Genomic DNA, 20,062 nt, shown 5'->3' on the forward strand with positions numbered 1-20,062 from the left:
GCCGCGCGCACCGCCCCGCGCGTCTCTCCCTGGGCGGCGCGCTGGGTGCGAGACGTTCCCGGCTCCCCGTGGCGCGGCGGAGTGACGTCACGGCGCGTCGCGTTCGCGACGGCGGCTGAGGAGGGTCAGGGCCCCTCACCGGCCGCCCGGGCCTCCGGCGCTATGGAGGCGGCGACGGCGGTTCCAGCGGCCTCCTCCGGCGCCTTGGTGCCCGCCGCCGGCCCGGGCACCGCCGTGGCGACGGGGAAGGAGGCGACCCCGCCGGCCCCGAGGCGCCCGAAGAAGATCCTGGATGAGGAGGCCTACATCGAGGTAGGCCGCTGGGCCCGGGCCCGGGAGGCCCCGCTCTTCTGGCACCTCGGGTCCGCCCGCGGCCACCGCCCGCTGTAACCCCGGCCGCGGGTCGGGCCCGGGGACGGGGCAGCTCTGGGGCCGCCCGTTGGGCTCCTGCGGCCCAGCCGCGGCTTGAAGCGCCCGTGGGCTGCCCGTCCTTGCCGTGCGCTGCGTGCGGCCGGCCCCCGGGCTGAGCCGGCGCTGCCAGGTGTCCCAGCGCGGCCTCGCAGTTGTCTCTCTGTTTGTAGAGTTTAGAGAAGATCATTCAGCGAGACTTCTTTCCTGATGTGGAGAAGTTGCGAGCGCAGAAGGAGTATCTGGAGGCTGAAGAAAACGGTGACTTGGAGAAAATGAGGCAAATTGCTATCAAATTTGGCTCCTCCTTGGGCAAATCATCGAGGGACACGCCTGCGCCCTGTAAGAACTGGCTCACTGGGGCACAAGGGTTTTATATCTAGTATTGCTGCTCTGGTTTATCTAACTTTGTGCAGGAAGTGCTTACCTTAAAGATGCAAGACTGACATTGCATGGGAATTAGTATACCAGATTGGGCAGTAGCCTGTATCTGATGGCTGATGCTGAATTGCTCTTTGATGATGTCTCATAATCCCTTCTTGAGGGAATGGTTTTGGAAAAAGCAACTATTGAATAACCATTCCTCACGGGCAACTTTTGCCAAGTTCCTGCTGCCTAGGGAATGTTACCTGCTCTAATGTTCAATATTATACTATCGAAACTCTAAGCTATGTTTTGAATCCTTATTATAGTTTTAGGGGTTCTCGTTGTGTTCTCTTACAAATGTGTAAGATTTTCATATATTGGAGACAGAAGGTGTCGAAAGCTCGTGATTATCAGAGGTTCACACAGCAGGTACCCAATGTCCTGTTGTACGTTGGTTTCACTTCAAGTTCAGGTGTGTCTTATACTAAAGCCCAGTCCCCAGCTGAGTGGCTGAGCTCTTGCAGTGGGGTTTAGGTGATTAGCTTTCTTGTGGCAAAGGGCATGTGTCACCAAGTGGTTTCCCTTCCCCCGCTACTGCAGGTGCTGGCCCTGGCCTAGGTTAAGATTGTTATGCTGCTGCTTGCTTCTGTTGGCAAAAGCTGTAGATAGGGTGGCAAATATACTGGGCTGTGGCTCTCCGGTGAATTTTTCCCAGCAGGAGAAAAACAATGTCTTGGATGAGAGCAAAATCTTGTTCCGTGGTTGGGACAGAATTGAATTGAATATTTTAGAGTCTTTTCACAACTGTTTAATTACATTGTTGTTCTCTTGATGTCTTTTGTGACTTGTTTGGCACATGACCCTTGCTGTGGTGGAAGATGTCACAGCAAGTGTTCTGTGCTCTAGCAACCATGTGAACTTCTTTTTTTTTTTTTTTTTATGTCACAGATGTTACTCCAGCCACCTTTGAAACCCCAGAAGTGCATCCAGGTGGCCTTCCACTGGGGAATAAAGCCAAAGCTGGTGTCAGAGCTGCAGAGGAAGGTAGGAGAATAATGTTTCTCTAGCTCAATTCTTCAGCAGCAGGAAAATCCTTTTGTGAGCTCTGTCTCCTGTAAGGGCTTTGGGTATTTAACAGGTATTTAAACAGTTTTCTTTAACCTTCTAGTAGGTGAAAATGATGTGCATTTTTCCTTTAACACAAATAGCTATAAATGCCATAAAAGGTTTTATGTGGAAGTTGGTTATATGTCTTCCAAAAAACAATTTATTATTGTACCACCCTGCGTGTATATATTTTTTTTCACCAAGCTTCATGTTAATTATTAGTGAGTCTGTAGAAGGCTCGCTGTCAGAAGGGATTAAGAGTTTTATGTATAGTGCTCTCATAGAAAGGGAGGTATTAACCTTTCTCAGGCTTCTTCCCTCCTCTTGTTAGGAGAAGCAGAAAAAGATGATAAAGATGCACTTCCCAGTCTGGACAGCTTCTTAGCAAAACACACAAGTGAAGATAACGCTTCGTTTGAGCAGATCATGGAGGTGGCCAAAGAGAAGGAGAAAGTCAAGCATGCTTGGCTGTACAGTGCAGAAGAGGAGTATGCCCAGGTAGGGAAGCAGCTCGGCTGTACCTCTGCTCTTCCAAAGTGACACAACAGGGAAATACCATTTTACTGTGTTTCTTTCTTGTTTGTTTGATTAAATAGAATATTATCTTACCTTCTGTTGTTGAATCCTGCTATAAGTACGGATGAGAATTTGTTGGCTCTGAGCATGGGGCTATTGCATTAGACCGTTGAATTACTCACATTATTGAATAAGAATAGAAAGGTCTTGATTTTGAATACCAAGTGCATGGGGTGATCACAGCTAAATCTGAGCTAAGCCTGAGTTTCCTGGGTCCTGTGACAGCTCGTTGCTTCCTTTTGCAGTCCTGTTTTTTCCCCATCTGTAACGCAAGAACAGCGTTGACGTAGTTGCTGAGGATCTGTCTCTTCCTAAAGCTTTGAGACTGTGAAGCATTGCAGTAAGTGCAAGTATTGCTGTTCTTGGCAGTCTCTTCCATAAGCAGCAATACCAGGGAGAGCAGCTGAGAACAGTTCCTGTTGTTTGTCCGTCAGCCCTTTATGCAGTTAGATTGTCTTCCTTATTTCAGTGTTCTGTTTCTATTATCAGTAATAATCCCTTCAGCTGCTGAAGTAAAGTACTGTACCCAGTGTGGCAGGTTGCTTCGTGGGAGGTTAGGGAGCTGTTCTGGGGCTGCCATGTCAATCTTTGTCCATCAGCAGCGAGCAGCTGGCACTGTTGCCAGATGTGTCAGTGATGGATGTGAGCTGCAATGCCTTTTAATGAAGTTTGGCACTGATGCATGAGTGTTTACTGCTGTTGTTGTGAGTGTTGTGTTTTTATCCCAGCTAATGTAAACCCTCGGAGTCTGTTACAATAAAAATGCCCTCTGTGGCTCCTTATGCTGCTTCTTTGCTGGAATGCTTTCATCCAGAATTAAAAGGCAGGCAACAGGAGAACATTCTCAAAGCACAGGGGTTGTTTCAGGTCAAGGTGAAGTTGCTGGAGCTGGTCTTGTGCTGATGCTGTGTGTCTTCCTGTCAGCCAGCACTCTGTTCAGACCTTGCATTTCCTTGCACAGAATGTCTGTTTGCGTAGCAGACAACTTCGCTATGCCTCATTTAATGTATTCAGTGGCAATACTGCTATTTAAATGTATGTGGACGATACCTGTTAAAGACAACATCAGTTGATGTCTTAATGTATAGCTTCTGGCAGTAGTTGTCTAGTTTAATTAGTGTGAGAATTTTAAAATGGAGTAACTTCTTGGTGGCTGACTGCATTCTATTAGTTTCTTTTTGGTATCGGTGATACTAGTATGCTGGTAACAGCACACAAGTAATCATGTGAATATGTCAAATACTTCCATACCTGTACTGCCTATGGAAATGTTTGGAAACTCTCTGCTACGTGTTGAAGAAGTGTCTGTTCTTTTGTTACTGCTTGCCTCAGCTAATACAGTTTGCATGAGACTAGGATGGTACAAGTATTCTCCCAAGGTTACGTGCCAAAGCCTTGTAGACTGCCTTTATATTGGATATTTGTATTAGATATGTGTCATATGTTTCTCTTCCCTTATTTAGCAATGAATGCTTCATTTGGATTTTGATTAGTTGGTAGAGAAAAAACAGAAAAAGTTTGAACTGTCACAAGTGCTGTCACAAGGTGTAATAAACAGTCATAAAGACAATCTTTCTGAGAAGTTACTTCTTTAGTTCTCACTTGATTTTATACCAGAACTGCATATGGAGTTGTTTGCAAGCTCACCTGGGAACAGGATGGTTTCTCAAATGCCATTTGCCAGACAGAGGGTGCCATGCCAGATGCAAAGTGTGCTAGGGCAGGTAGCTGAGCTCACGATTGAGCTCTCCAAGTTGTGTGTGCCTGATTAAAAGACTGCAGGAGTCTTTCAGACCTGATTTTTTTTTTTTTTTTCCTTTTTTTATTTTTTGTTCCCATTGCCCTTTCAGCGACGAAATGAGAACCTGGCACTTCCTTCAGCAGAGCAGCAAGCTCTGGAGAATGTGAAAGCTGGACTGGAAACCTGGGAATACACGGCTCGAAACACCCTCATGTATTATCCGACAGGTGAGACACGCAGGTTTCTCAGGAGAGGCATTGGTTGTAGGTGGGTTGGCTCTAAACAGTGCTTACAGCACTTCTATAGATGACTGAGCAGCTCTTACTGGTAATACTGCACTTTTTCTTCTGTGAAGCTCAAGATATGCAAAGGTGTTTAAAAAATTCTTATTTTCCTTTTTTTTTTCCTCTCCTTTTCTTTCTTTGGACCTTGCTTCTTTGCTTCTGATTGCAAAGTTTGATCATGTTCTATTTGTTGTTGAGAACCTCATTATCTGTATTATGGAAGCACTTGTTTTCAGGAGCCGAAGGTCTTTCCAGTTTGGTCTATCTTATTTGTGAGCACTTTCTTGTCATCTTTATTCATTCATTGCTTCTGCTCAAAGAGTGCTCCTTGGGCTTGTTGGTCCCTTGGTTGCTACAGAAAACTACATCATTTTGTAGACACAGCTATAAATGACACAGCCAGCTTCTTTTTTGGCTGTAAAGGTACAACTGGCAATTTCTGCAAACCAGTAAAGTAGAGAAAAGAAAGTCTTGTTGATGGTTTTCTTTAAAAAAAAAAAAAAAAAAAGAAAAAAAGAAAAAAAAGAAAAAAAGAAAAATCTGATCTTTAGTTTATAGATTTCAGGTGTTACAAAGCATATATCTAGTGCAAATTTTGTTTTAAATTGCTAGAGATACACGATACACACTGCAATTGCTGATGGATTCTATGTTGTGTAGGAATGTGTGGCAAGTGTCACATTGGTTGGGAGCTTTACAGCACGCTGCCTAGTGTTACCTGAGCCCTTCCGTAAAAGACATTTTGCTTTTCAAGGTGTACCTGATGAGGATGATGTATTTAAGAAGCCCAGGGAAGTTGTCCATCGAAACACCCGTTTCGTGAAGGACCCTTTTAGCCAAGCCGTGAGCAAATCACAGCTCCAACAAGCTGCAGCCCTCAATGCTCAGGTTGGATAATTTTACTACTTCTGACTAAAATTTTGTTAGACTCTGCCCTCTGGTGTTGTTCATCAACCAGGAGAATTGTGTGTGTGCTAGATACAGCTGACTCACACCTTTCTCCACGTGAATGGCATTGTCTTTTTTTACTTCAGTACAAACAGGGCAAAGTGGGACCAGATGGGAAAGAACTGATACCCCAAGAGTCTCCAAAAGTGAATGGATATGGATTTGTGGCTACCCCATCTCCTGCCCCTGGTAAGAGGGTTTTCTTATTTTTTCTGTTGTGAGAGGACTGCTACTGCACTTATTTTGGTGCTCTGTTTGTTCAACCCTGAGGTATCACTGTTGATTTAGACAAGGAGGTAAGCCTTCTATCTGTATATGTCTCATGAGCTGGTGACTTGCTTGTGTACTGTGTATGCCTGCTCGATGCAGTGCTTAAATCCTAGTCAAATACTCTGGCAAGAGAAGTCATGCAGTGTCTGAGAGGCTCTGAGCAAGCTGCTGTGCCGTTGCTTAGGAATCATCAAGAGGGCGGTGAGCCTTCCTAGGCAACTGGTGTGCTGTGGCTGCTTGTTTTATCCCTGGGTGATGCTTCTCTAGAGCTTAAAGATAAGAATTCAAACATTTCACAAACATTAACCTTCCAACGAGTTCAGGTGCTCTTTTTGCAAAACAAGGAGCATTCACGTCAGTGTGTCCAGTAGTTTGCTGAGTGATGGTTCAGCCTGGCTCATAGGGCTGTGGTATATCTCGCTTCCTTCACAGTCTAACCTACTGTTTTCCTCCAGGTCTGCTGCTTTCTAGGTTCTTCCTTTGAATATGCTTGTGTATTATAGATTCCTTTTGTTCAGATGTATTAACCACAGCATACTTTCGGTTAGAACAAACTGATTATTTTTGTTCCAGTTGAAATGTGGTATCTGAATTTTTAGCTGTTCTTCACCAGCCATTATGTTTCCCTGTCTTTTGTTATTGTGCTAAAGGTGAACATACTGAGGCTTTTCCTCTGGAAAGCCTGTAGGTGGCATTTGGATCGCACCTCGTTTCTCCGTTGTAAATGCCTTTTCCAAACTCTGGACAGCAAGATTTTCTAGCCAGTGACTTAATTGGGCTCTTCAAATCTATTCTGCAGTTGTAGCTGTTAGACAAGGTGCAGTCACTGTTTGGTACAGGCTAGCCTCAAGATGAATTGAGGTTACATTAGGCCATTACATGTATCTTAACTCCTCTGCCCGTTTCCCTGCTTTTACATAGTTCCCTGTGTCGAAGGAGTTTTCATACAATAGCAGAGGGGAAGACTAGTGCCGTAGAGGAAAAAAATGAAAGTGTCACTAAGCAAAAACTGACCAAATGGAAAAAATATGTATATGGAAAGGATAGTGCTTGGGTGGTGTAACCTAGAGGGTGACACAGCCACAGGCAATCCTGCCAGTTTAAGGTCATGCCCTTTTAATGGGAACCACATGTTACTATTCAACATTGGCTGTGATTTCCTCTGCAGTGGAGGGGCTCCTTTGTGTGTTGATGAATTTACTGCATTTCATAATTTGCTTCTCTGGATTTTTTGCGGTGAATGAAGTCAAACGTTTTGCATGAGCATGACTTTTTAAATTTGTTTTTAGGTGTGAATGAGTCTCCTTTTATGACATGGGGTGAAATCGAAAGCACCCCTTTGCGTCTAGAAGGGTCAGAGACGCCATATGTGGACAGAACACCTGGACCAGCCTTCAAGGTACTTCATGTCAGGAGTCAGCACGTCATTCTTTTTGGGGGGGGGAAGGACTAAGAAGGGAAAGGCAAGTGAGTAACTAGTAGATTAACATTGTTATGGGAGTGTGACGCATCTCTGGGCTGTTTTCCCAGTCCTTGAGACTAATAATCTAGGTTCTGATTGGAGGGTGGAGGTGGACATAGCTCCACATGAAAGCTATTTGGTGGAGATACCTGAGGTGGAACACACACTGTTGGCGGGAGAGTGAGACTCAATATTTGATTATGAGCCCAGAGAGAGAGGCTTTCAGAGGAAGCTGAAGAGGCACCTGATTTCTCTGATTTTAATGTATGAATGGGTAGAAATTGTAGGATTTCCCTCTCTCTTGATCTTCTGGCTGTCACAGCCTGGGGCAGGTATATCACTTGAGAGCAGAAAAGGCGCGCTGGCTTTGCTAATGGCACCTGACTCTGCATGCCACCTGTCTCCTGCTGGTGTCATTGAATGTGAGCTGTCTGAGACTCTTAGTTTAAGAAGGGCATAATTTTCTGTATGTGCCTCTGTTTTGTCGGACTCTGAAGCCCTTGACTGATTCTCCTGCTGTTTAGCAATGTCTGTGTTTGCCTGAGAGCTGGCTGGCTACAGGCCAGGCTAGGCAAGACACAGGTGACGTTGTTTGTCTAGGAGAGACAGCAGGAGGAAATGCCAGAGGTAATGGCTGCTTCCTTGACTGAACTGGTTTTACCATTTTTGTTTCTTGCTAAGGCAGGTTGAAGGTCTCCCTCTGTTCTCCCTGGCTTTTATATAGTATATAGCAGCAGAGAGGTGTGGGCTGACCCCAGGTTTAGATCCCTGTAGGCTGGAATCCAACTGTAAAAGGTGCTTTGACTCATTTATGCAGCACTCGTATGAGCGCATTGGTGAGTGAACCGTGTGATGCATTTATAGATCCTGGAGCCTGGGCGCCGTGAGAGGTTAGGACTCAAGATGGCCAATGAAGTGGCAGCTAAAAACCGAGCAAAGAAGCAGGAGGCACTTCGAAAAGTGACGGAAAACTTGGCCAGGTGAGGCTTCTGTTCTGACAGCAGAACTAGGGATGGGTATTTTCTGATGAGACTTCCATCAACATATGTAGAAAGGGAGGAATTATATGAGTACTGGAAGCAGGAAGAGGTACAGTCAAACTAAACATTTTTAGAAATTAAAAAACTTAATTCCTGAGGAAAGGTGGCTGGTGGCAGTTTTTGATACTCCCTCTTATCAACATTACCGTTCTGCCCTTCAGTGACCCAGCCATGCATCTGGATCGGTGTCTTGCCTCATTGCAAAGAGGAGACATGATAAGGCTTGCTTGGCTGGGTCACGGGAAGGACGGAACAGGCTCACAGGAAAAGGCAGGCAGTGCCACTCAGGTTTGGGAGGGATGTAGAAGGTTTCTCTGCACTTGTCTCTCTAGAGCGACAGGCTGCATTTACCTGCAGGCAGAATTCTGCAGCCTGTGGGTCTGTTCTGTGGGGGGACTGGACACCAAGCTTGCCTGTGGAAGCATTGATGCTCTTCCTGATAAATGGCAGATTTTTACTGTAAAATCTTTTAAAACTGTTTTTTATTCTATTCCAGCCTCACTCCAAAAGGACTAAGCCCAGCAATGTCACCAGCTTTGCAAAGACTAGTAAACAGGACTGCAAGTAAATATACCGACAAAGCCCTGCGGGCCAGCTATACTCCTTCCCCAGCCCACACAGGAACTCCTGGTTACAAGACCCCAGCAAGTGGGCCTCATACACCCACAAGCACCCCACAATCTAGGACAGTATCTCAGACGCCGGTATCTCAGGATACTACATCGATCACAGACAATTTACTGCAGCTTCCTAAAAGGAGGAAGGCATCTGATTTCTTCTGAGTATTCTGGTCACCAGCAAGGCGATAGTGAACTGGCTGTGCTCAGCTGTCCGCAAACTGGATGTTGTGAGCCATTGGTAGTAAGGGGTGTCTAGATGCAGCTGCCAGAATGGAAGCCAGCAGGTTACAAGATCTGGGACCAGTGCTACTCTAGACTACATAGCTACAATAGACTGTGATGTGCTTTTTGGAAGCAGAGTATCTCCTGCTGTGGTATAACTTCACTTTGAACTGCATGGGTGGGATGCACAGGGCTGCTATAGCAAAAGGATACTTCCTGCAATGGCAGAGAAGATTCTGGACTCTTGGAAAATGGTGATAATTTTCTAAAGATATATTTCTCTTTTTAAGATGGCCACACATTTAAATATGTTTCTGTACAGATATGTCTATTTATAAAATGTGGTAAGCCTTCCTAAAAGGTTGAACTGGACTTTCTTCCAGCTTGTCAAACTTTGATTTTTGTACTTTGCAGAAGAGGGGACACAACCATGTGTATATTCAGACATGACCCAGAATTTTAGAGTGCTTCTCTTTAATTAAAGTGGAGTTTAAACTGATGGAACGTACAGTGGGCCTGTCAAGAGAGTTGGTACGTTATGAAAACAGTATGCATACAGTTTCAGACATCAGTTCACACTTCCTAATAACCTGCCCTCTTACTTACTGAATCCAAAATGTGGTTGATGCACGTGTGAATTCTGCAGCCGATGTAGTCAGGAACTTGAGAAATGTGAGTGTTAAAGCTGTTAAGTGTCAGCAGCACTGAAAGAAACTTTCCAATGTGTTTTGACAGTAACTTCTCATACCCGCAAACCATATCAGAGATGGGTCTTTTGAGAATAGTAGTGTTAAGCTGTTCATTCACCTCAGCAGATGTACTGTGTCTTCTGTTGCTATACTTTGTAAAGCAAAAGATGAGGACTATTGCTGAAAGGGTCCAGAGAAGATGAAGTTGAGAACCAGCAGTTCACAAGTTAGACCAACTTTGTGATACTGTTAAAACCAGCCATCCTTAAGAGGATCTCGCTTCCTTCTCCTCTCCTTCCCCTTCTGCAGAATGGGATTTGGCTTGCTGCTTGTGCTCAGGCTTTCCTTCATGCAGGTTTTGGGAACACTCACCCTCTTCTGCAGCTGGTGGAGGGGAAGGGATTGTGGATTTTGGAGTCTGCAACCATGAGTGTTTCAAAACTTCATCTATGTGCAACCTCTGAGACACGCTAGGCTGGAGCAAGTGGTGAATGAGGTCCTTGCACTCTGCAGTCAGGTATTTTGAGTTGGGGAAGGGAATCCTGTGTTGTTTCTGAACGCAGATCATTTTCCTGACATTGGAATCATCAAATGGCATTAAAGCATAGACCATTGTATACAAGATGACACCCAGGCTCCATAGGTCAGAAATCCTGGGGTCACAAGGAATGCCCTGTAGCACTTCAGGGGCTGCGTACGCAGCAGACCCGCAGAAGGTTTTGCTGAGAATAGTTCTTCCATTTTCATCCCGAGACAAGGGTTTGGAAAAGCCAAAGTCTGACAGCTTGATGTTGAGGTCTTCATCGAGAAGGATGTTCTCACATTTCAGGTCCCTGTGAGCGAAGTCTGAGTCGTGGCAGTACTTGATGGCAGAAGCCAACTGCTGAAACTTGATGCGAGCGATGTCCTCTTCCATAGCTCCTGTGATCTTGATGTAGTCCAGGAGGTCTCCCTTTGCCCCCAGCTCCATCACAATGTACACTTTCCCAGCTGATGTCTCAAAAATCTCATAAGTTTTGATGATTGAGGGGTGGTGCAAACGTCTCAAAGCCTGTATTTCCCTGGGGAGAAATCTTTCCAGGAAGTCCCGAGGAGTTTTCCTCTTGTCGATTATCTTGACGGCCACGTTGCATTTCAGCCAGTTGCAGTAGGCAGATTTCACTTTGCCATAAGAGCCTTCTCCTAGCGTGTTGCTCAGGCTATAGCCTTTCTTTCCGAGCACCACAGCATCATCCATGGTGGGAGAGCTGGGGGGAGCTGCATGAGTTGGTGCTGGTGTGCATCATGTGTGGTGGCAGGTGGTGGGCCCACACACCATACTGGCTGCCCGGGGCACTGGTGCGGTGGGCGGGCGGGCACCCCAGTGCTGGCCGCTGTGTGATGTCACAGGCAGCCGCCCCTGCGCGCGGCACTTGGAAGGACCTTCCAGTCCATTTATAAAGCTACTGGATAACGTCGTGCAGGGCAAAACTTAACATCGGGTTGCTGAGAGACATCAGTTGTGCTCTGCCTTCTTCATAAAAGGATCTTTATATTTAGTTTCGCTAACAGGGTGGAAGTAGCTTAAATGTTTTTCTTTCCTAAAATGTACCTCGTACCTAAGTCTTTTTATATTTATTCACATGTTAGTCAGGTGAAATTCCGTCTATTGTCTTTTTATATGTCTCAGATGATCTTTCAAGCCCCACATGGGCTTGCTGGGCTTGCTCCTTGTCGGCCAGCTTTCCTCAAAAGGGATGGGATGCTGCTTTTCTTGTCTTCACTGGGGCTGTGTTCAAGAACTGGTTTGGGTTTTGGTTTTTTTTCCCTCATGGGCTTGTTATGGGAAGGAGGTGGCTTCTCGTAAGTTCATTTCCTCATTGTTCATCCAGCCCCTCCATTTTGTAGCTCTGATAATTGGCTGCTTTTGTGGGCTTTGTAGCTGGCTTTTTCTTAAACCCTTACTTGGTGGGGGAGTTCTGACTTCCACCTTCTGGTGTTCTTGAGAAAGGCTCACACCAACACCTTCCTCAGAAGGGCTCTGAGGATTACTGTTTTGCATGTTGATTGCTTCACTGTAATCAGTCTCTGGGGCTTTTTGCTTTGCATTGATTTCAGTTTTTTCAAATTTGTTTTTACAGCTGCTGTGTGTGTGACTCCAAAGATTTGAGGATGTTGATGATCACAACACAGGGGCTAGGGACCGTCCTGGTTCGTCCACCGGCATGGATGACAATATTATTCTGAAGAACAGAAGCGGTACTTCTGACAGCCACGCTGGGGCTTTTGTTTGGTTTTTTCCCTCCCGTTCTTTGAAACTTTCGGCTAATTTTTATAATTAGCCAAAAAAAGGAAGAGCAGTTTTAACCATACATGGCCTGCACTCAGAGCGGTGTGTGCTCCAGTGTGAGCTGACCTTTGAGTGTGGGATGAGCACGTGTATGGTGTGATCCAGCCTGGAGAAGCACCGAGCACCTTTTAGCAGGAAGCAGGCGTAGCCAGATGTGTACACTTTTGCACCACGCCTGAGTACAAGACAGCTTGTGTAACACTTGGCAGTCTTGACATTTGCTATAATCAGGTGATGTTTTACTGAGGGAACATCTATGGAAAATCTTATGCAGCTCTTTGAGCAGTGCCTGCAGCCTTCTGTAAGGTCCAGGGTGTTTGATGCTCTGTTTGGCTTGGTGGAGAGCTTCCTCTGGTGCGGTTTCCACTGCCACTTCCAAGATTCCTGTCTCTGACTGAAAAACCCTTCCAAGGGACTCAATTTTTATAGTGCACCTTATAAAAATCAATTGATCAACATGGCATTGCTAGGAATCGTGACTGCAAGAAATAGTGATTTTGGGGTTTTTTTGGTTCAGAAATAATTGAAGGCTCAGTTTTTTCTTCAAGCAAAAAAATTATTCTCAGGTACTCATGAATGAATGTAAAGGGAATCCATTTACTAATGTTTCCATGTTTCAGAGATGTCCTTTAAGGACTGAACTGACTAAATAACAATGAAGTTCTTAGGTAATTTTAAAAACTAATTATTTATTTCTTAATGATCACACGATCTGCTTATTGCCATGAAATGTAGGACCTCTCTGTTAGGGTACGCAGGCAGATGGTCAGGCCCTGGCCCGTAGTTTGGGTCACTGAACAGACCAGGAGGGAGGAGCAGATGTGACGTGAGATGGCTGGATGCAGCAGGTAACAGGTATCTGCTGGAGCGCGACAGAGAGCACCCCGGGAAATGGCTGAGCTTCACAGATGATTGAGGAGGAGCACGGGGACCACCTGGGGCGTGGAACCTGGCGAAGTGGAGGTGACCAGTGAGAGGTGTCAGAAACACCAAATTTGGCTACAGATGTAGCAAGACTGGGCCCAACAGGAAAAAATAATTAGAGGATGGTTATTTTGAGGAGGAGACAAGGGTGAGAGAAGAACAAGCGTGGGAACATAGAAGTTGGGATATGGGCTGGATGCACGGAAGCAGGCTGTGATCAGCATGCGTATCTCAAGCGTGGTGCCTGATCTCCTCCATCTTCTTGTTAGATGATTCCTACCCATTTGCTGGGTGTGGGAGCTCTCTTCTGGGCATGGGATGCACGTAAAGGCTGGGCAGTGTTCGAGGGACTGTGGATGGGGTGTACACGTGGGTCAGAAGCGGGATGGGGCGTGTGTCTTCCATGGCATTTCAAACTGGTCGTGCTCATACCAAGATGTAGCTGAATAACAGAGAGGGGAATATGATATCTGAGAATGATTAGTTCCATGTTGTGCAATTCATGCTTAAAAGCAGATTGCATTGAATGTCCTGTGGGACAGTGTTGGTTTTGTGTTTGCCCTCAAGCTGAAGTAACCTAGACAGCCCTACTAAAATCACAGTCTCAATTCTGCCAGACTGAAGGGCCTTCAGTCTGTTTGCTGGAAATGTAATTTATTTTCAATGAAATGCTATAAAACTGGATCTCTTGAAGGTGATGTAGTGCTCTTCAGATGGGCTATTCTTGTAATGCCTGCTGTAACGTCTGGTCTCTGCTTCCTGCTGCAGATCAGCCCCTGCCATCTGTAATTACGGAATCAGTAAACTCTTTGTCACCAGATATTTTTGCTGCTGTAGCACTAGCAGGTAATGTGCCTTACAGGGCCAAATCCAGTGTGAAAAACCATCTTGATGACTTGGGGTTTTTTTTCCCCCCTCCCATTTTTCAGAGAGTTATCTTCCTTTTGCTGTTCCTGTATATCTGCATTTTCCTATGTGCAAGGCCCAAACACACTTTCTCCCTCAGCCAAAATAGCACCTGGAGCTCTCCTAACACCGCAGGGGTGGTTTGTGGTGAGCAGCAGCAGCGGCAGGGCTCTCCGCGGTGGCAGGGCTGGCTGCGGTGGGTTACCGGCTGCTGGTGAGAAACTGGGGGAGCCCCAACGGACCTGGGCCCGTGTGGTGGGACGTGGGGCTGTAACATCAGCACGTGCAGAGTCTGTGGGTGCTTGCATGAGCAATCTGGGGCTTGGCTCCTTGCTCCGTGCAGGAAAGAAGCTGAGGGACCACAAGGGATTCTTGTTCTTAGAAGGGGATGGGAAAGAGGGGGGATTGTGGTTGATTTGGAGAACAGCAGAATGTAATTCTTTGAGAGAAAGTTGCAAGAACCATTAGAGGTTCTTGAGAGGTTCTTAGAAGAGCCAGTGAGGACAAGGGGTGAGATGCCATAACCCAGACGGAGAAGGCAGGCTCAGATGCCTTAAAGAAGCAAAAAACTGATCACACCAGAGGTGACTGCTGCTCTTTTCTTTGTGGGGCACAGGGAAGAAAATGCTGAGCAGCAGGCAAGCAGCCACGCAGGGTTCGGTGAGGTGAGGTGAGAAGAGAGACTCTCACAATCACCCCACGCCATGCTTTGAGCAAACAGCCAGCCCGGAGCGGGCAGGAGGCTGCGCTCCAGCTTAGTTTTGGTGATCCCCTGTGGCCTACGCGAGCTGTCTTGTGGCAGGGAGCCGAGTCTGCAGCGGGACTTCCCAAAGGCACCGAGCCCCAGGCTGGTTCTCTGTGCGCTTCACCTTCAGGGCCGAGAGCGTTTCCCCGGGGCGGAGGCGGCCGCCCCTGTCATGGTGCAGGGGCCGCAGCTTTGCACCCACCCGAAGGCAGGTTCCAGGCTCTGCGCTGCTTTCTACTTCTCCGATTACTTAGCTCAGAAGTGAAGCTGTGGTTAGAGATACTTTGTTGTTTTGGAGGACGGGGCTGTTTCTCTACAAAAATAAAGGAAATGGATCTGCTCACTCAGGGCAGTGGGAGATGGAGCAATTCCTGCTTCCTCATATTTGCATTTCTTGCCTCAATCCCAGCTTGCTGCTGCTGGCCCCACAGCAGCCGGCTGCAAGCCCCAGCCAAGGCGAGAGCTGGGTCGGGCTGCCCTCCCTGTGAGCCCCTTCCCTCTGCTCCTCAAGGACACGGCGCCTTTTCTCCGCTGCTTTTTGGGCACTGGTGATCTGCACTTGCTGGTTAGAGAAATTCTCGTTCCCAGTAGCAAACTGGGAGTGCCTGGGACGTGCCAACTCCCACACGCCCTGGGCAGAGGTGTTGGCGTGTTTTCGCTAGCATGCGCTGTCCTCACCCCTCCTGCCCAGGGCATCGGGCTGCCCCCGGCTTCTCCCAGTGCAGCCCCCGGTGCCTGGTCTCCTGCCTGGGGGCTTCGGACTGGTGCAGCCGTGCAGGGCAGCTCTGCCTCGCATCTGCCTGCGGCTCGGCCAAGGCGTCGGCAATCCCATAACGTTGGCCTCCGCCAGCGTTACAGCGCTGGGCACAGCACAGCCTGGGGAAATGGTGCCTCTTACCCTTCGCCTTTGTGCCGCTGTGTGGCTGGGCCATTTATTGCCTGTTTGCTCAAGGGTGCCGTGAGGGTTGCGGCGCTCGCCTGGCACGCGTGCGTGCTCCGGACCTGCCCCTGTTCAGAGCTGGTGGTGTGCCGTGGCGTGGGGAAACGAGGTCTGCCTTTTCTTGGGACAAAAGCCAGGGACAAGCAAAGCAGCCTGTGCCCTGCTCTCACGGTGGAGGCATCGTAGGGTATTCGTTTATACATTATCACGTACGGTGTAATGCCCAGGCCCTGGGTGTCGTGGGCTCGGGGTGGATAAGGAATGTCCTGGATTAGTTTGGGGTCGGCGTGTGCAGCTGGGCTGCAGGAAGCCAGGCTGAGAACAGCCTCCCCCCACGGTGTCCCTTGGGAGGAACAAAGCTGGGGAGTTGTGACGCTCGTGCCTTCGTGCTGGAGGATGTTGTCATGCTTCAGGTCCCCACGGACGCTCGCATCATGACGGTATTTGGCAGCGCATGAGAGCTGGCAAAATGGGTTTTGGCCTAAATCTTCAGGCAGCTCCCTGCTGCTTGTGACGCACTCCAGCGGGTCCCCAAGCACACATCTCTGGCCACGCAGCCCTCCTGGGGCCCCGCAGGGCTCACAGCTCCAGGTGATGGAGCCGTGGCTCACGCTTGCCGCTACGCCAGCTCCAGGGAGCAACTATTCCCAGCTCTGGGCGGGCACCGATTTCCACTGACATGTTAAACTTCACATTTAGGTTTGGAAAAAGCATCTCCCCAATGCTGCTGACCCGAGCGCAGCAACAGCTCCTGCAGGGCCGGAGGCGGCAAGTGCCCAACAAAACTCGCAGAAGCCCCCGTCCCCCTGCCTGCAGGTCGGCAGCTGGCACCCGGCCCGGGCAGTGGCTGAGGGGAAGCAGAAGCAATGTGAGAGCAGAAGTATCTGTATATCCATCAACAATGCTCCTGAGAGAGGTTTGCTGCTGGATATAGTGAGTAATTGGTATTAACAGGGAAACAGGGCGTGCGTAAGATTGGGTCAAAATGGTCCTTATTGGAATTTCAATGTTTTATTTGAAAAATTAAAATTGTAGCATAAAAGTGGAAAACACTTTGTTGTAAACATTAAAAAAATATAAAAACTTCCCAGGCACCTTCCCAGGTTTTGGCTTTGACTCTGAATAGGGTTTTACTGAAAAGCTGGAATTCCCTGCAGAGGAAAGTGCCGGTTCTCTGCTGACCCCAGCAGCCACTGTGGGTCAGCCGCTGTGCCCAGCCCCTGGCTGAGCCCGTGCCCCAGCACTGCCTGAACACCGCTCCTTTGCTTCCAGTCGTCAGAGGAAATTCCAGCTCAGTTTGGGAAGTGGGTGTCGAAGGTAAAACTGCCTTTTGATCCCAAATGCCGCCTGGGCTGACCCCCAGCATCAGAAAAGTTGTGGCACAGGGGCCAATGCCTCCTCCCCAGGCTGGGCTCACTGGTGGGGACAGTCACCACCCTACCCGGCCTGACGTGCAGCAACACCCAGGGTCAAATTCCTACAGGCACCTGTCATTTGCAGGGTCATTAACAATGAGCCGCGCAATTAGTTTTTCTTTATCCGTTTCCTCTCTGGCTGGGCCTGGGAACTGGGAATGCAGTGTTTCCAGGAGGTATGGAAACACAGGCCAGCTCCGGCACCGCTGCGGAGCTGGGAGCCGCCGGCACCAGGGCCCTGGCTGCGGGGACGTCCCGGTGCCAGGTGCTGCTTGTCGGTGTCACCCCTGCGGATGTGAAAACAGGGACCGTGTCACCCCACGGTGGGCAGGCGGGAGCAGATTAATGAAGCAGGCAAACGATGGTCAACCTTGGAGCCCGCTGGGGCTGGGAAACCCCAGCGCTTTGTGCCTGCGCCCTGGGGAGAGGCAGGGTGACCCGGCCGGGAAGTCCCAGCAGCGGCAGGGAAAGGCCGTCGTAGAGGGGATGGAGGGCACCGGGAAAGGCCGTCCTAGGGGACAGAGGAGGCTGGTTGAGGCTGTTACGGAGGGGAAGGGGAAAGGCTGTCTGCTGGTGGTGGTGGAGGTGAGCGGGAAAGGCCAGCCCGGCTGGGGACAGGGAAAGGCTGTCCTGGAGGGACGGAGGGGACTGGTGGAGGCCATCCTGGGGGGACGGAGTGAACTGGGCAAGGACATTCTGGGGGGGTGGAGGGACTGGGGTTGCCACCCCGGCGAGGTAGAGGCCATCCTGGGGGGATGGTGGTGGCTGGCGACGGCCACCCCGGGGGACAGAGGGGAAGCTGTCCCGGTGGGGACAGAGGGCACCGGTGGAGGCCGTTCATGGGGGAGTGGAGGTGGCTGGCGATGGCCGCCCCGGGGGGGCGGAAGGGACTGGGCAAGGCCACCCGGGGGGGGACACAGAGGGGACCGGTGGGGGCCGCCCCGGGGGGCGGGGGCCGCCGGTGAACGCCACGTCCCGGGCGCAGCCGCCGCCGCCTCCGCCCGTGCCCGAACCCCCGCGTCTCCTCGGCCCCGCCCGTCCCCGTAGATGGGCGGGGCGTGCGCAGATACGGGCGCTCGGCCCCGCCCCCGCGCCGCCGATTGGCCGGGAGGCGCGCGGTGGGGAGGGGGGCGTGGCGGCGCGGGGTTGGAAGCGAGGCGGGGGGGGGAAGGCGGCGGGGAGGTGCGGCCGCCATCTTGTGCGTCGCCGGAGCCAGGCGAGCGGCCCGCAGCGTGGCGCCGCCCGACACCCGCGCTGCTCCCGCCGCCGCCGCAGCCGCCGCAGCCAGGGCCGCTGGCTCCCGCCCCGGGGGCGGCGGCGGACGGGGGAGGGGAAGAGCTCCGTGCGGACGGGGGCCCCCCGCGGGCCCGGCGGCGGCCCCTCCTCCCGCTGTCTCCTCCCGCCGCTCCTCGCGTCCCTCCCCGCGGGTTTGTGGCGCTGCGCCGGGGGAGGATGAACGGAGGATAAATGGTGCCCAAGGCGGACAGCGGCACCTTCCTCCTCCTCTTCCTCCTGGTGCTGAGCATCACCGAGCCGCTGCGGCCAGGTAGGGGCGGCGGGGGCAGGGAGGGAGGGCGGCGGCGGGGCCGGGGGTGCCGGTCCTCCCTCCTCAGCCTGCGGGCGGGTCGCGGGCCCGGAGCCGTGCGGGCGCGGGGGACGCCGGGGCTCCCCCCGGGGCGGGAGAGCGAGCGGCGGGCCCGGGCGACAGCCGCCCGGGAGGCCGGCCGGGTTCGCCCCCGGTGAGCGGCGTCCCCGGGAGGTCGGCGCCGGGCGGGTGCGGAGGGGAGCCGGGGCCGTTCCCCTCCCGCCGGGGACGGGTCGCTGCGGCCCAAAGCCGGTCCCGGGCTCGGGGGTTGGTTAGGGCTCAGCCGGCGGCGTCTCTGCCGCTTCTTTATACTTTTAAAAACAGATGGGACCTGGCTGAGTCGTGGGGGGGAACGTCGGTCCCCTGTGCCGGCTGCCTGGGTCTTGAGAGGACTGTGAGTTAGGGTAAAAAAAAAAAAAAAAATCATTTTAAAGTTTGCAGGCTTGCGTAGAAAACTACATAGCCCTGCAGGTAATTAGCAATGGAAATGTGGCGGCATGACTAAGTTTTCAGGTGTTTCTTACTTACCCGCTTTTATGTTGTGGGCCTTGGGTGCCAACAAAACAAGACAAAAAACTTGCTTTCAAAGTGCCATTTGACCATGCCAGAAAGAGAAGAAACCCTGTTGCATCTCAGTTCATATGTCATCTTCCTAGTTCTGTTTTTGCTTCTTCTAGAGAAATAATTTAGCGATGGAGTTTGTGTGGTAGCTGCTAGGCATGGTGCTTTAAAATGTTAAGATGATTGACTTTGGAGAAATGGTTGGTGTTTGCTGGTTGAAAACTACAGCTTTTCTAGGTACGTCGCTCAGTGGGGGTTTCTTTTTGGGTGTTGAACTTGCTTGGAGCTTGGCAGAGCCCTCACGTATCTGGGGCTGCTCTTGCCAAAGAGCATCAATAGCCAAAGCGTGAGGCTGCCTGGAGTGGCTTTGCAGGTTTGGAAACTGTTCTCCCATCGCGCCGTGTGACTGCTCCTGGGTGATACTCACTCCTTTGTAAATAGGAGAGTAATAACGATGGTGTACTTTGAAATCCCCTTGTTCTTTCTCTTCAAAATAACTTTCATGACCCAGACTAATAAAACATAACAGTATTAGTGAGCTGTGTTTAAGCAAGTTCCTAGTACAGCTGAAACACAATTGGGTCAGTGTAGGCAATCTTACTGGAATAACTAACTTGGATGTTGAAACTGCTTTGTGTGCGCCTTGTTTTGTTTTGGCTTGTTTTTTTGGCAGTGAAGTGTATATATAGGGCTTATGATACACTCTTAAGTAGCCAAAAAAACCCCAAAACATGGAGTTGCAAACCTAGTATTATTACAGCTAGAGGCTTTTATGTGGGAGAAGATACTATGTAAAACTGATTTCAAGCAACTTCCTTTATAGCTGGCACTAAGTGCTACAGACAGCTGAATTCCTCGTTGAAAAGGTTCAGCAGAGATTAGCTGTCTGTGTACTTTGACAGGTTGGTAGATTTGACGCTGAAC

General features: G+C 50.0%; 3 protein-coding genes across 8 annotated transcripts in view; 2 read left to right on the forward strand and 1 right to left on the reverse strand.

Moving 5' to 3' along the window:
- Nucleotides 1–97: 97 nt before the first annotated feature.
- On the forward strand, nucleotides 98–9,543 carry ESS2 (ess-2 splicing factor homolog). 2 transcript variants are annotated; one of them, XM_030025968.2, is made up of 10 exons: nucleotides 100–312; nucleotides 582–750; nucleotides 1,723–1,818; nucleotides 2,213–2,379; nucleotides 4,308–4,425; nucleotides 5,237–5,370; nucleotides 5,517–5,619; nucleotides 6,990–7,099; nucleotides 8,027–8,142; nucleotides 8,699–9,543. In XM_030025968.2, the coding sequence occupies exons 1-10, from the start codon at nucleotides 163–165 to the stop codon at nucleotides 8,982–8,984; spliced, it is 1,449 nt and encodes a 482-aa protein (XP_029881828.1). In that variant the 5' UTR covers nucleotides 100–162; the 3' UTR covers nucleotides 8,985–9,543. The 2 variants fall into 2 exon arrangements, with proteins under 2 accessions (XP_040982026.1, XP_029881828.1); XM_041126092.1 differs by lacking the exon at nucleotides 8,699–9,543 and having other exon boundaries at nucleotides 98–312; nucleotides 7,927–8,142.
- Nucleotides 9,544–9,907: 364 nt separating this feature from the next.
- TSSK2 (testis specific serine kinase 2) lies at nucleotides 9,908–11,532 on the reverse strand. Its single transcript, XM_030026547.2, is given in 2 exon segments — nucleotides 9,908–10,096; nucleotides 10,098–11,532. Coding segments are annotated over 2 exon segments (1,062 nt in total). The 5' UTR covers nucleotides 10,971–11,532.
- Nucleotides 11,533–18,159: 6,627 nt separating this feature from the next.
- DGCR2 (DiGeorge syndrome critical region gene 2) overlaps nucleotides 18,160–20,062 on the forward strand; it is a 50,421-nt gene continuing 48,518 nt past the window's right edge. For all 5 annotated transcript variants that reach the window (XM_030025357.1, XM_030025353.1, XM_030025354.1 and 2 more), the window contains exon 1: nucleotides 18,160–18,538. In XM_030025357.1, the coding sequence (XP_029881217.1) occupies nucleotides 18,460–18,538 (79 nt within the window). In that variant the 5' untranslated portion in view covers nucleotides 18,160–18,459. The remainder of the gene's footprint in view (nucleotides 18,539–20,062) is intronic.

Source organism: Aquila chrysaetos, chromosome 9 (genome assembly GCF_900496995.4).
Source record: "Aquila chrysaetos chrysaetos chromosome 9, bAquChr1.4, whole genome shotgun sequence".
In the NCBI taxonomy this organism is placed as follows: domain Eukaryota; kingdom Metazoa; phylum Chordata; class Aves; order Accipitriformes; family Accipitridae; genus Aquila; species Aquila chrysaetos.

Excerpts from the sequence above, each read along its gene's own strand:
- ESS2 (XM_030025968.2), top strand. The coding sequence starts at position 163 with ATGGAGGCGGCGACGGCGGTTCCAGCGGCCTCCTCCGGCGCCTTGGTG. Across the intron at positions 1,819-2,212 it reads TGTCAGAGCTGCAGAGGAAG|GAGAAGCAGAAAAAGATGAT; the intron begins GTAGGAGAATAA and ends TCCTCTTGTTAG. Across the intron at positions 2,380-4,307 it reads CAGAAGAGGAGTATGCCCAG|CGACGAAATGAGAACCTGGC; the intron begins GTAGGGAAGCAG and ends TTGCCCTTTCAG.